Raw genomic sequence first — 13,285 nt, forward strand, 5'->3', positions numbered from 1 at the left:
GACTGGTTGGGTCTCCTTGCAGTCCAAGGGACTCTCCAGAGTCCTCTCCAACACCACAGTTCAAAAGCATTAATTCTTTGGCACTCAGCTTTCTTCACAGTCCAGCTCTCACATCCATACGTGACCACAGGAAAAACCATAGCCTTGACTAGACGGAGCTTTGTTGGCAAAGTAATGTCTCTGCTTTTTAATATGCTGTCTAGGTTGGTCATACCTTTCCTTCCAAGGAGTAAGCGTCTTTTAATTTCATGGCTGCCATCACCATCTGCAGTGATTTTGGAGCCCAAAAAAATAAAGTCTGACACTGTTTCCACTGTTTCCCCATCTATTTCCCATGAAGTGATGGGACCAGATGCCATGATTTTAGTTTTCTGAATGTTGAGCTTTAAGCCAACTTTTTCACTCTCCTCTTTCACTTTCATCAAGAAGCTTTTTAGTTCCTCTTCACTTTCTGCCATAAGGGTGGTGTCATCTGCATATATTATATATATTATATTATAATATAATATATAATTAATATAATAATTATAATATAATACAATTATATTATATTATAATATATAATTAATATAATTATAATATATAATATAATTATATAATAATATATAAATATAATATAATATAGAATATAAAATTATATAATATAAAATATAATATAAAATTATAAATATATAAACATAATATATAAACATAACATATAATTGTAATATATAATATAAGAATTATAATATAACATATATATAATGTGTTATCTAATATAATACATTATATTAGATATTTATATAATATATTATATAATATATATTATTATATATATAATACATTATACATATTATATAATATATATAATACCTTGTGTGAAGGATATTATATAATATATATAATACCTTGTGTGAGGGGTATCATAATATATATATAATATATATAATATATAATACCTTGTGTAGGGTGTATTATATATATAATAATATATAATTTATATAATATATAATATATATCAATATATAATATTATATTATATATAATATAAATATCATATACATACTATATTATATGTAATTAAATATAATTATATATTATATAAATATAATATATATATATACTGCATATACTATATTATGTATAGTATATATATAATTTCTTGAATCAGTCACTTCCCCTGTATAGTGGGATTTGATTTAGGTCGTACCTGAGTGATGAAAAAAGGTTGTGGATTTTTGATGGTGAATGAATGGGAATGGATGGTAAATGAGCTGAATGGTGGATGAATGAATTGACGGCAGATAATGAACAGCAATGGGATTCAGGTGAATGAGAATGGGTCATCAGTAGAGTGGTGTTGGCTGGATGGATGAGAATCGAGTGATGACTGGAGATAAACGGATGGGTGGATGGACAGGTGAGCAAAGTGAATGAGTACCGGGCGGGTGAATGGATGGACGATGGGGATGTTGAAGGATGAGACCAGGTGGACAGCTCTGTTTAATCGGACAGATGGGTGCCTGGCTCTCTCTATGGGATACAGGAATAGGGGTGGGCGGTGGGGAGTGGATGGATTTGCTGGTGATGGGATGGCAGAGAGGGAGTGGGTGGGCAGATGGATGGGGCTTGGTAAACTGGATGACGGGTTTATGGGTGGAGGGTGAACTGATTGTTAGGGGACGGGCTGTGAATCAATGGTGAGATGATGGGGTGATCGGTGGATGGTGGGAGACCAACGCATGATGCCTGATTGGTTATGGTTGATGGAAGGGAAAGGAATGGCGGGTGGGCCCCTGGCTTCAGGATGCCCTGGTGGTTGAGGAATTAATATGCAAGGACGGATCAAAGGGTAGATTGTGGAGGTGGGTGTGTAGGCAGTGAAGGGGTGAAGGGGAGCGACTCCCCCCTGCCTGTCTCCAGGCCACCCTCACCTGCAGACCTCCTGTCCTGAGCACTCTCCTCTCTGACTGGTCTCTGCTTCTCCCCAACACAAGGTATTTCATCCAAGGATGGAGCCCACCGCTGGGGGCACTCAGATCACTTTCTGCTGTGGGACAGCGACTTCTCTGGCTGGGAGGGTGGGAGCGAGGCCACCAGCTTGTCCCACCCTTTCTCCTGGGTGGGACCGGGCACTTAGGAGCTCAGCGGTGCAGGATCTGCCTGAAGGGTTGGCACCCAGCCCAGCCTGGGATGGGGAAGGTGGGTGTTTGTGGTCCTGAGTTTGACTTTCACCTGTAGGGCTGATGGGAAGCTCCATCCTCCACAGCAGTCAAGGCAGGCTTCCTGGAAGACGTGGTGTTAAAGCCAGACTGGAAGTATGAGGTCACAGCTGCAGCTCCAGGTCGGACTGAAAGAGGCAGGACAGGAGGAGCCGGGGCTGCTGGGCTCGGGGTAGGAGCGTCCGTTGTCGAACTCGCCTTTCTGAGCAGAGGCAGGAGGACGCCCAGATGTCGGAGGCCAGACCGGAGAGGCGCCCACAGCAAGGCAGCAGGCAGGCACTGGCCCTGACCCAGAGCTGCCACAGGGTCCCTGGGATGACCCAGCAGCAAGGACGCGTGGCAAGGAGTGGCTGGGGCAGAGTGCAGGTGAGCCGTGATCACAGGAAGCCTGCAGCTGCACAGGCCCCGGACACGCACGCGCACAGAGGTGCGCATGTGCTTTCTGATTGGCCGGGACTCAATGGAAGTGAGAAAAAACGCACGTCCCGAAGAACTTCTTCTAGTAACTAGGAAGTCCATCGCACAGCTGCTTCGGGCACGGTCGGGTCCAGGGTCCCCGTGTCTGTCCAGCTCTGTCTTGGCTTGACTGCCCTCTGCGGTCACCTTCCCCTGGCAGAGCTGGAGCGCCCCCGCCCCGGTTAGGCCACCGCGCACCCTCGGAGGGTCCGGTTTCCAGCTGAGCGCCAGCCCCGTGGCCGCAGCAGCCACTGCAGCGCCCCTTGGCTGAGGGCACCGCGAGCGACTGTCCTGCTGGCCCAGGGTGGGGGTGGCCCTCCCCTGCCCGCAGCCATGGTCTGCAGGCTCCCCCACACTCCGACTCCGTGGGCACAGATCCACCCCCAGGCCAGTTCCCCAGCTCCTTATCCAGCATTTTTGTCCTTGACTAGCTGTGTGACCTTGGGCAGATTCCTACACCTCTCTGGACCTTAGTGTCCCTCTGGAGGGGCCCAGGTTCCAGCTCGCATGGTTCTGTTCCTAGATCCCAGGTGGAGTGGGAAGGGCCGTGGGAGCGTGGGGGACGGCCCCCAGCAGCAGGGCCCCCTTCACTCAGGTGTCTGCACAGGGCCACCCCCTCGCTGGCCACACACACCCCCACCGTCAGCATCCGCCACTCACCGCTGCCCCGTGGGGCTCCCAGGGCTTTGTTCACACTGCGTGGGAGCCGCCTGGAACACCAGACGCTCCAAAATATTCCCGAGGCGGAGGGAAGGCTGGCCCTCCCCCAAGGCAGGTGGGGCACCTCCCAGGCCTTGCAGTCCCACCCAGGGGTTCTGACCCCTGGGAAACTCCTCCCTGTGGCCTGCAGCCTCCCTACCACCTTTGGGCCTCTCCTTCATCCACAGGCTTGGCGCTAGGCCTGCAGGGGCAGGGCGTGTGCGAGCCCTCAGGCCTCTGTGAGGAGGGGCTATGCCACCTGGGTGGAAACAGCTGGTGCAAAGGGCCTGAGGTAGGACCACGCAGAGGTGAGGCGTGCTGGGTGCTGTGGGGGAGCGCGGGAGGGAGTGAACCAGGGTCTCCACCCTGCTTGGAAGGGGCTGAGCTGGTCACCCGTCAGCCAGGAGGGCCGAGGCGGGCGGCTGGCGGCTTAGCAGTGGGGGGGACCAGGCTTGGACGTGGGCTGTGCCCAGTTTGAGTGCCGTGGCCAGCGAGTCAGCTGGCCCGTTTCCTTCTCCGCCTGCAGAGCCAGGTAGCAGTGCCCGCTCACAGCCTGGGGGGGCAGGGGGCGTGTGAGGGGAGCCCCGGGAGAGGCTCATTCCTGCACAGCCTGCCCCTTCTCCACCTGCAGACACCCGGGAGACTGCCCCCACTGGGTGGCTGAGCCCTCCACCTTGGGGAGGGTTCTGGTAAGGGTCGGTCTGGGGCCTGCTCTGCCCCCCCCCACTAGGGGTTAACCTGTCACCTGCCCCTGCAGCCTCTGTATGGGGGGGCGGTCTGTCAGGGGAAACACCATGGGGCGCTGGGCCCAGGGTAGCCACAGCCGGAGTCAGAGACGCTCCCAGGCTACCCCGGGGACCAGCGGGGCCACGAGAAGTGAGTGGACCCGAGGGCTGAGTACGAGGTGACCAGGCCCCACACTTGGCAGGGGGGTGGGGAGGCCTGGAGCCCAGTGCCGCGCTGAGGGTCCCTCCTGCCCTCACGCCGTTCGTGGTGGGAGGACTCACAGCTGAATGACTGGAGCCCGCGTCGAGGCCGCCCACGCCGTCCAGCGGGCCGAGGTCGCGGCGAGGTGCTTCCGTCCAGGGGTATGGGCCCCACTGGCCGAGCGTGTCCCCCCCACCCCTGCCCCAGTGCCTCTCCTGTGGGTCTCACGCGGCCTCACGGATGTCTGGGAGCAGAAGGAACAGAGCGGTGCCCAGGCCAGGGGCCCTGCCCGCAGCCCTGAACCCCCACCCGGGGCCAGCCGCCCTCCGGTCCTCAGATCCCGGGTCTCTGAGCTCTGCTCTCTGAGGCCCTGCCTGCGGTCCTGGGGGTGCTCAGGAGCAAGGCTGGGCGCGAGGTTTGGGTCCCTCACAGCTTCCCCTCAATCTCCAGCGTCTCATGGAGTGACCCAGGCTTGGGACGCGGCCCCCAGCTCGTCGGAGCTCTGCAGGGACGCAGGCTGCCGCCGGGCCAGCGCTGATGCTGCGTGGGGGGGGTGGGGGGGAACGCAGAGGCCATTGATCCTCACCTGGAAACACCCCCGTGAGGCCCCGGCGCCCCACAAGCCAGTTACACAGAGATGGCAGAGCGCAGCGCGGGCTTGGGGGCCACACGGCCGTGGGGGTGAGACACGGAGCAGCAGGGGTGCTGGGGAGGGCCGAGTGGAGCCCGGGGCCTTCGTGCTGGGCCTGGAGTGCTGGAAGGCAGCCCCCATACCTGCTGACTCGGGGGGAGCTTCACGGGAGGAGCAGGGCTTCCTGCGCCAGGGCTGGACTCCCGTGACCACCCGGGGAGGCTGGCCCCGTGGTGCTGGGCCTCCGTGAGTGAGCTGAGAAAGAGACCGAGACTCCTCAGTCAGGTTTATTTTCCTCTAATGAGACAGTTTCAGCATTTCAAAGTTGGGCATTCTACACTCTTACAAACTTCAGTTATTAGCATCAGGAACACAAAAACGTTGCAAGACCTCAAAACACAAATAAATACCAAATAAAACCACACACGATATACAGTAAACAAAAATATCAAACATAATAATGCTATCAGGAAGTGAGACATGTTGTCGACCCACAGTTAACAACATGATTATTGCTGGGCAATAACTTACATGGTCCTTTTGAGTTTTTTTCTCAGAAGAGCAGAACACGGGACGTGCTCACTGGTCACAATCACTTGGACGGTCAAGATGGGTCCTCACAGCGAGCGGTTGTACAGACGCAATTTTGTTAAATTTTTTTAAAACAGGCAGATTAAAAATACAGAGTCACATGAGAGATTGGCCTTCTTTGGTCTTTGTTTTGGGTAAGAGAACTGAACGCAGAGGTGTGCCATCAGAGAAAGAATCGATTCTCAAAAGTGTCTACGTGGATTTACACTTCCTTGACCACAGGCTGTTAACTCTACAGGTAATTCTCATAGAAATCCTGGAAAAATAATGCCAGCTTTGTGTGTTTACCAATTAAGTCGTTGAGTTTGCTGTGGAAGTTATCTTACTGGTCTGAGGGGACTAGTTGTGAACGCATCACCACTAACTGCAGGAGTGTGCAGCCATCCTGGCCTCCACCTCTTTTGTTGCGAGTTCACAAGACAGACTAGACACAGCAGCAGCAGCAGCAGAAATGAAATGCAAGCACTGCTTCGAGCCACTCGGGCCGACCCCCGTGCCCCGGGTCACCGAGGCCAGCAGAAAACGCCTCCACCCCCGCCGCCCCAGCTCCCTGGGGGCATAGACGGCCCGGCCACCTGCCCTCACTGCAGCCCCGAGCCGAGCTCGTCCAACCTGGACCCTCGGGGACATGATCTACTTTGGAAGAAACAGAGCTCTCGAGATCTGTGAACAGAAGGCGGAACCATGGTCTCGGGCTGAGCAGCAGCCTGGGTGACGGACCCCCCAGCCCAGCAGATCACGGAGCAAAGGAGCGCCTGGATTTCCCCCGGCTCTCCTCGGCAGCCCGGCCAGTGACGGTCTGGACTAGCAGTTACAAAGCGGGGTTTCCAGCTCTGCCTGAGCCCTTTCCAGCACTGGTGGTCAGCACCAGCGGAGGGGTGGGTTTTGGAGGTCTCCGGCCCGGCCCGTGAGGATGGGCGGAGACGCTGGGGCTGGAGCAGTCCGCGGCCAGCTTGGGGTGATGGTTGCCCCTCCGAGCGTGGGTGGGGAGGCACAGCGGGCCTGGGCAGCTGGAGGTGTGCGCCCCTGGGGTACATTTGGGGGCCTGCCTCCTTCCCCGTGCCTGCTGTGTTTAAGGGTTCAGCTGGCTGCCCAAGGGCTGCAGGCTGAATGCCAGGCCCGGCGCAGGCGACCGTCCCCTCGACACTGAGTACCGGGGGTCGATGGGGACCCTGCGGGAGACGAGCTGTCCAGAGAGCGGCTGTCCCTCTCTGGCCAGGGTGGCCCCCCTGCCGCCGTCTGAGGGCCTGGTGGGGCCCGCCTCCAGGACAGGGGGCGACTGGAGGGGAAGGGGGGCCACCGGCCGGGAGCCGCCTGCTTAGCTGGCGGCGAGGCTCTGGGGCCCGGTGGGCAGACGGCGGCCCTCCTTGTCCACCTGCACAGTGACCGCGCCGCCCCCTCGTGGGACAGGCCTTTGAACAATTCACACAAGTCCTTGCTGTCTCCGTGTCACCGATACAACCGGCTGACTGAAAACCCCTGACCTGTGACAGAGGCCCAGGTGGGCCACAGCCCAAACCCCGGCCCCCACCTGCAGGCGAGACCCTCACCCGGCCCCCGGACAGGCGATGGGGCTGGGATGCAGGCGGACTGACCCTGCGTGGCACTCACCGCGGTTCCTCTAAAGCACTGGAACGGTTTGTTCCATAGGGAACTTGTCACTCTGAGTTAATGTGAAAAGTGCACCCCTGTGCCGCATCCGACACCCGTCCCTTGTCACCGGGCCTGGCAGTGGGGGGGGGCCGGTGGGCAGTGGGAGCCCAACGTCAGATGGAGCACTAGAGGGCCACCCCCTTGCGTGGCTGCGGGTTCCCGCTGACCGTCACCATGGCCTGAAGCTCCCACTACGTCCCAGCCTCCACTCCGGGCACAGTGAGCTGGGTCCCACAGCTCCCAGGCAGGGGGCGGGGGGGCGGGTGCGTGTGTGGCCGGGATGCCCGCATCTCCCACTAGGAGGGGCTCCTGCAAAGCTCCCCCCCACCACTGGCCAAATGCTTCCGGGGTGCTGCCGACAGGCTCCCCACCCAGGGCGGGGAAAGAACTGTTGTTTTTTAACAACAGACCGAGATGCTGCTTATGTCAGTATTGTCCGTACTTCTAGTGAAGCAGGAAGAAGTGGCAGGCGGTCCCCATTGGTCACCTCTGGCTTCCAGGGAACGCTGTCTCGAGGCCAGGTGGGGGCCCTCGGGCGGCCTCCCTCCCCTGGGAGTCCAGGCACCTTCGAGGGAGCGGTGGTCCCACAGCAGCTGCAGGAGCCCCTCCTCTGTGAGTGGACCCGGCAGGACCGAGGACACCGATGTGCCCTCAAAGCAACTGGGCGGGGGGGGGGGACGGAGATGAAGACGACGGAGCTGTAACTGCCGGCGGGCGGGCAGGTGTGGGAACCCACGAGGTCACTTATGGAAGCCTGGGGACGCGGTGGAGAGGAGGTGCTTCCAGCAGGCACTGGGGCGAAGGCACACCCAGGGCGGTCGGCAGCACCAGAGACGCGGGGCCGCCGGGCACCCCTGGCCGCCCCCGCGGCCGCCGGCAGCCCGTGGCAGGCAGTCTGGGGCGTGCGGCCCGGCTGGCCCGTCGTGGGCGCGTCTTTTGGACGAGCGGCACAGATGCGCGGTTCACACACATTGGTTTTGCCTAAGAAGCACCCGTCACGTGTAGCACCCATCAGTGTAAGAGCACCCATGGAGCGAGGTGCATAGCAGGGGCACAGGGCAGGCCCGCTCTTCACAGTTGGACCATTGAGAGAAGGTAAACGGGGTGAGAGGCGCCCCGGGCGGGCGCAGGCCGGACGACGGGCCCCGGGGCCGCCCTCCCCACGAGAGGGCGGCCCCGGGATGCCTGTGGCCCAGCCCGGCGCCCGGGTGGCGGTCTCTGGAATGCTCAGAGGGCCCCGTGGCGGGCGTGGGGGCGCCTGCGCCCGGGACACAGAGGCGCAGCTCCTGCCCAGCCCTGCCTGCGCCCGAGGGCCCGAGAGATTTGGAATCTGGGATGACGAAGCGGCGGAGGCTCCGGGGGCTGGCGGACGGGGCTGTGGGAGGCCCCCGAAGAGGCAAAGGTCTAGTTAGTGGTCAAGAGAGAGTCTGGCTGAACCATCGCCTTCTGGAATCATAGGGAACACAAAGCTGGGGTCGAGAAGCAGCAAGTCACATCTAAGGCACGTGTACAGGATGCCACCATCTCTACGCAAAGGCTGGAGCGAATGCAGCAGTTATGACTGGATGGGGAGCACGTTTTCTGCTGTGGCCGCCGTCAGCGCGAAGTCGCCTGCCCACCCCCGACACTGGACACGGAAGTCGGTGTTGTCAGCAAGAGAGAGCGTGTCTGAACACATGGGGCAGAATTTTAAAAACCTACAGGATTTTGTTTAGAACTCCAAAGTTCAACTAATGCCCTATTTTAGGGTGAAAACAATTATAAATCTGAAAATGATGCACAGCATCCATGAGCAATTTCCCTTTCATAGTAATTTTGAAGTAGTGTCATTAACTACGACAGATATTGAAGGTTTACATTTCTAACGAGAAATAACAACAGATTGAATATTCTCTTTCCTATCACAAGTGATAACCAGTGTTTGATATTTTACATTTTCTTCCAAGAAATATCAGTCTATCAACGTTTTAAAATAAAATGTTTGCAGTAACAATTATCTTAGAACTTTAAATTAAAAAATGATTTTGAATTTAGAGACTTTCAAAAAAGACCTAGGTGTACTTCAGGGTCTTCTGACAAACAAATTATTAAAACAGAGACCAGATGAGGCCTTAAAAATAGACAATATACTATATTTGAAACAAGATTGCACTCTTGAATTTTAGAATGAATATATCAGAATTGCATTATTATTTCATAAATTCTTAACATGCTGACATGTCCAGCTATCCCCAGGTGTGTGTGTGTGTGTGTGTGTGTGTGTGTGTGTGTGTGTGTGTGTGTGTGTGTGTGTGTGTGTGTGTGTGTGTGTGTGTGTGTGTGTGTGTGTGTGTGTGTGTGTTCTTTTTTTTGGTGTTCAAGTTTAAGGAAGAAAAAACAATTCATGGTTCTTTTCTTTAGCATATATGTTTTCCACCCTAATTAACTAGATCTTTAAAAATGAAAATGAAAACCTTCTCTGACAGCAGTATTTATCTCGCCGAAGGATAAATAATTCTTCAGAGTGAAGTGTTGCTAGTCTATTACAAATTGGGTGTGTCCTCACGTGTGGCTCCTCCCGCCGGCCCGCGGCCGCCTTCTGCCGCTTCCTCCGCCCCCCAAGGTCCTTTTCTGAGTGCACGGACCTCGGCGGAGACGGCCGGTTCAAACCCCCCGGAGGAGTTGCCGTCTGCTTGATCCGCCTCCCCGGGGACGCGTCAGGGGTCCGGCAGGTCCGAAGTATCCACTATGACTTTGATAAAAATGGTGTCGTCTTTGATGTACGTCCCGTTCTCCAGCACGGTCTGGGCCACGAAGACAGGGCACCCGGAGGCGATGTTCATCTCCCCGGTGGGCTTCTTGAAGCTGCTGCTGTTGGGGTCTGGCTTGAACGCGTCCCCCAGGTGCCGCCGCGAGGACCCCTGGTCCATCAGCATGAGCGTCACTTTCTGCTTGAAGGGCCAGGGCAGCAGCGCGTCGTACTCGCCGCGCATGATGACGAAGAAGAGCGACAGGTGCGTGCCCTTGCCCATGCCGTCCCCGTTCAGGTAGACCCTGGCGCACATCTTGTAGCCGAAGTAGCCGGTGTAGAAGGGCTGGCTGTACAGCGACAGCGTCTTGCCCATCACGGCCTCCTGCTTCCGCCGCTTGTAGTCGCGGATCTTCCAGATGAGCACGCCGTTGTAGCTGGCGGTCTCCAGGACCTGGAAGCGCAGGTCCATGTCGGCCAGGCGGATGTCGTGCACGCTCAGCATCTGGTCGTGCCGGCTCAGCTGCGACTCCAGCAGGCCTGGCGGGAGACACGGCGGGCGCGCGCACGTGACCCACGGAGGCCGGCCCGCAGGGTGGGGGGCGGGGGGGCGCCCACGCCAGCGGGGGGCCTGAGACGCGCGCCCCAGACACTCAGCCTCAGCCTGCGGGGGCGGGGGCACCCCCGAGCACCGGCCTGCCGCCCCCAGCTCCCCAGCTCAGGGCGATCCCCTCGGAATCCGCTCCGCTCCGCTCTCCGCACTGCGTCCTTGGCCGGCTTAATCCGGCCCCACGTGCATCCCCATAATCGCGTTCCTCCCGGGTAATCCTGCTCAGGCAGTTTTAGGATGCTCGCTCAGCAACCCCCCTCCCCACCCCACCGGCCCCGTGGCTTCTAGGCATCAGCCACGCTGCCAGGCTGGCCGGGTCCCTTGCCGCCTGCTGGTCGCCTTCTGCCCCCCTGGCCTTCTTGAGCAGCCCCACACCTCCGCCCGCAGGCCAGGCCCCGCCGGCGTCCGCCCTGCCCTCCGCGCCTGGCGCAGGAAGCGGTCACCCAGCAGGCCCGCCGTCTGTGCCCGCCGGCCGCCCCGCTCTCCCGCACAGCCGGCCCCAGCACCGGCCTGGGACCCGCGGGCTCACCTGTGTTGCGTGCCGCCTGCCCCGCGCTCTTGTCCACACTCTCCAGCTCGGTCACCCGGTTCTGGAGGGACTCCACGCTGCTCTTCATGCTGTCCGCCTCCTCCCAGTTCTGCCGGAAGGGCCGGATCTCCTTGTCGAGCTCCTTCAGTTTCTCTGCTTGGCTGTCGATGACTCGCTTCCAAATCAAAGTGTCAGAAAAGCAGAACATGGTTAGGACCTGCGGAGAGGGCCGCGCCTCGACCTGCAGACCCCGGCAGGAACGGCCGCCTCCGCTCAGGCCCACGCGCCCCTCAGGGACTCAGGCCCTAGCTCCCAGGGCGGACTGAGGCCCACAGAGGCCCCGCGGCCAACTGCAGGGCACACAACCCCTATGTCCCTCTCTCTCGGCGTCTCAGCTCAGGATGCCAGGTCACAGCTGGGCCTGTGAAGGCCTCCGTCCCCTAAAGGGCCAAGTGACCAGCAGGGGTGGAACTCTGTGAGCCTCCAGGGCCAGAGGGGCCGCTGTCTCTGCAGCTGCCGGGAGCGCCAGAACCCCTCGGTGCCCCCCCCAGCAGGACAGAGCTCCGGAGGCGGGTCCTCGGGCCCCAGGTGAAGCCCAGAGGCCGGTGCCTATGGGGGGGGGGTGTCTCTCCCTTGATGCCCTAGGTGCCTGTGCCCCCAGTGGCAGAGGAGCTCTGCTGACAAACACGTGGCTGTCGCCGGTGAGGCTTGATTTAAGTCATCCAGAAACCCCCTCTTCCAGAAGCACATGACCAGCACACCTGTAACTGTCACCGGGGGAGGGGCCTGGGGCTGAGCTGGGGGTCCAGTCGGCAGGTCCGGCCTGCTCACTTGTAGAGGAAGCCAGGGACCTGAAGGGTTTTCACCTCTCAAAACAATCTGCATTTTTGAAACAGAGCACCTGAAGGCGGGGCGGCTTAGCCCCTGGAGCTGTGGGCCGAGGGGGCCACCCCCGAGGCTGTGGGCCAAGCCGGGGGAGCCCCGGGGGCCTGCCGAGATCACTTCTCCTTTTGGGGGCTTATTTTTAAACCTCGAGGTTTCAGCGCCTTTGCTGGCTCTTAATAGCCGTGAGGAACAAACATGGGTTACTTTTTGGGGTAAAAAGTACAGTGTTGATCTTCCTCTTCTTTCCAAGAAACCCTGGTATCAGCTAACATCTAAAAAGTAAAGGTGGCTTCTCTAAAGAACACTTCTTTCCACACTGGGGCCACTTCATTTTTAACCACACATGGCGAGAGGCACGGTCGGCTCACAAAGTCTGTTTTCTGGGGACAGTGCTGTTGACACGAGGGCACACTCACAGCCACGATGAGTGTCTCTGACCGTCCTCTTGTCCTCGATCCGCTCAAGTGACAAAGAGACCACCCAGGCTGACGTGGGTGCTCGTGAAGACGGAGGGAGCGGACGGAGACCAAGACCGTCCGCACAGCTCCGAGGGGGCGCCGCGGGCCTGCTGGACCCCGGGGTGCCGGTGGGGGCGGGATGGCTGAGGCCAGCCGCTCCTCACTTCTGAGCCCCCCCCAGCGGAGGCTGCACGGGACAGCGGCCCGAGGCCACGAGGCGCTCTGGGGACAGAAGTGACAGCAGCGCCCCCACTACACACCAGGAGCAAGGCGTCAGCGGGCGGGGCCGGGCAGGAGGGGACAGGGGACCGCAGGCGCACACGCATACACACACACACACAGAGACCCATGGGGCCGGGCAGGAGGGGACAGGGGACCGCAGGCGTACACGCATACACACACACACACACAGAGACCCATGGGGCTGGGCAGGAGGGGACAGGGGACCGCAGGCGCTCGCGCATACACACACACACACAGAGACCCATGGGGCCGGGCAGGAGGGGACAGGGGACCGCAGGCGTACACGCATACACACACACACACAGAGACCCATGGGGCCGGGCAGGAGGGGACAGGGGACCGCAGGCGTACACGCATACACACACACACACAGAGACCCATGGGGCTGGGCAGGAGGGGACAGGGGACCGCAGGCGCTCGCGCACACAGAGACAAGGACCACCCACTACCTAGAAGGCGCTCCTCTCACAGCAAGGGGAATGTGAACACACACCCCACCTACAGCAAGGAGAATGTGAACACACACCCCTACGGCAAGGGGAGTGTGAACACACACCTCTACAGCCCTACAGCAAGGGGAGTGTGAACACACACACATCCACCTTCAGCAAGGGGAGTGTGAACACACACCCCACCTACAGCAAGGAGAATGTGAACACACACCCCTACGGCAA

The 13,285-nt window shown here is 58.2% G+C and overlaps 1 protein-coding gene across 25 annotated transcripts in view; it reads right to left on the bottom strand.

Moving 5' to 3' along the window:
• Window positions 1-5,188: 5,188 nt before the first annotated feature.
• The window catches only part of TRAF3 (TNF receptor associated factor 3), a 120,710-nt gene continuing 112,613 nt past the window's right edge, over window positions 5,189-13,285 (bottom strand). For all 25 annotated transcript variants that reach the window (XM_081548701.1, XM_081548698.1, XM_081548691.1 and 22 more), the window contains 2 exons: window positions 11,026-11,200; window positions 5,189-10,426 (listed from right to left, as the gene is read on the bottom strand). In XM_081548701.1, the coding sequence (XP_081404827.1) occupies window positions 9,855-10,426; window positions 11,026-11,200 (747 nt within the window). In that variant the 3' untranslated portion in view covers window positions 5,189-9,854. The remainder of the gene's footprint in view (window positions 10,427-11,025; window positions 11,201-13,285) is intronic.

Source organism: Giraffa tippelskirchi, chromosome 12 (assembly GCF_054371585.1).
Source record: "Giraffa tippelskirchi isolate mGirTip1 chromosome 12, T2T-mGirTip1v1.2.pri, whole genome shotgun sequence".
In the NCBI taxonomy this organism is placed as follows: domain Eukaryota; kingdom Metazoa; phylum Chordata; class Mammalia; order Artiodactyla; family Giraffidae; genus Giraffa; species Giraffa tippelskirchi.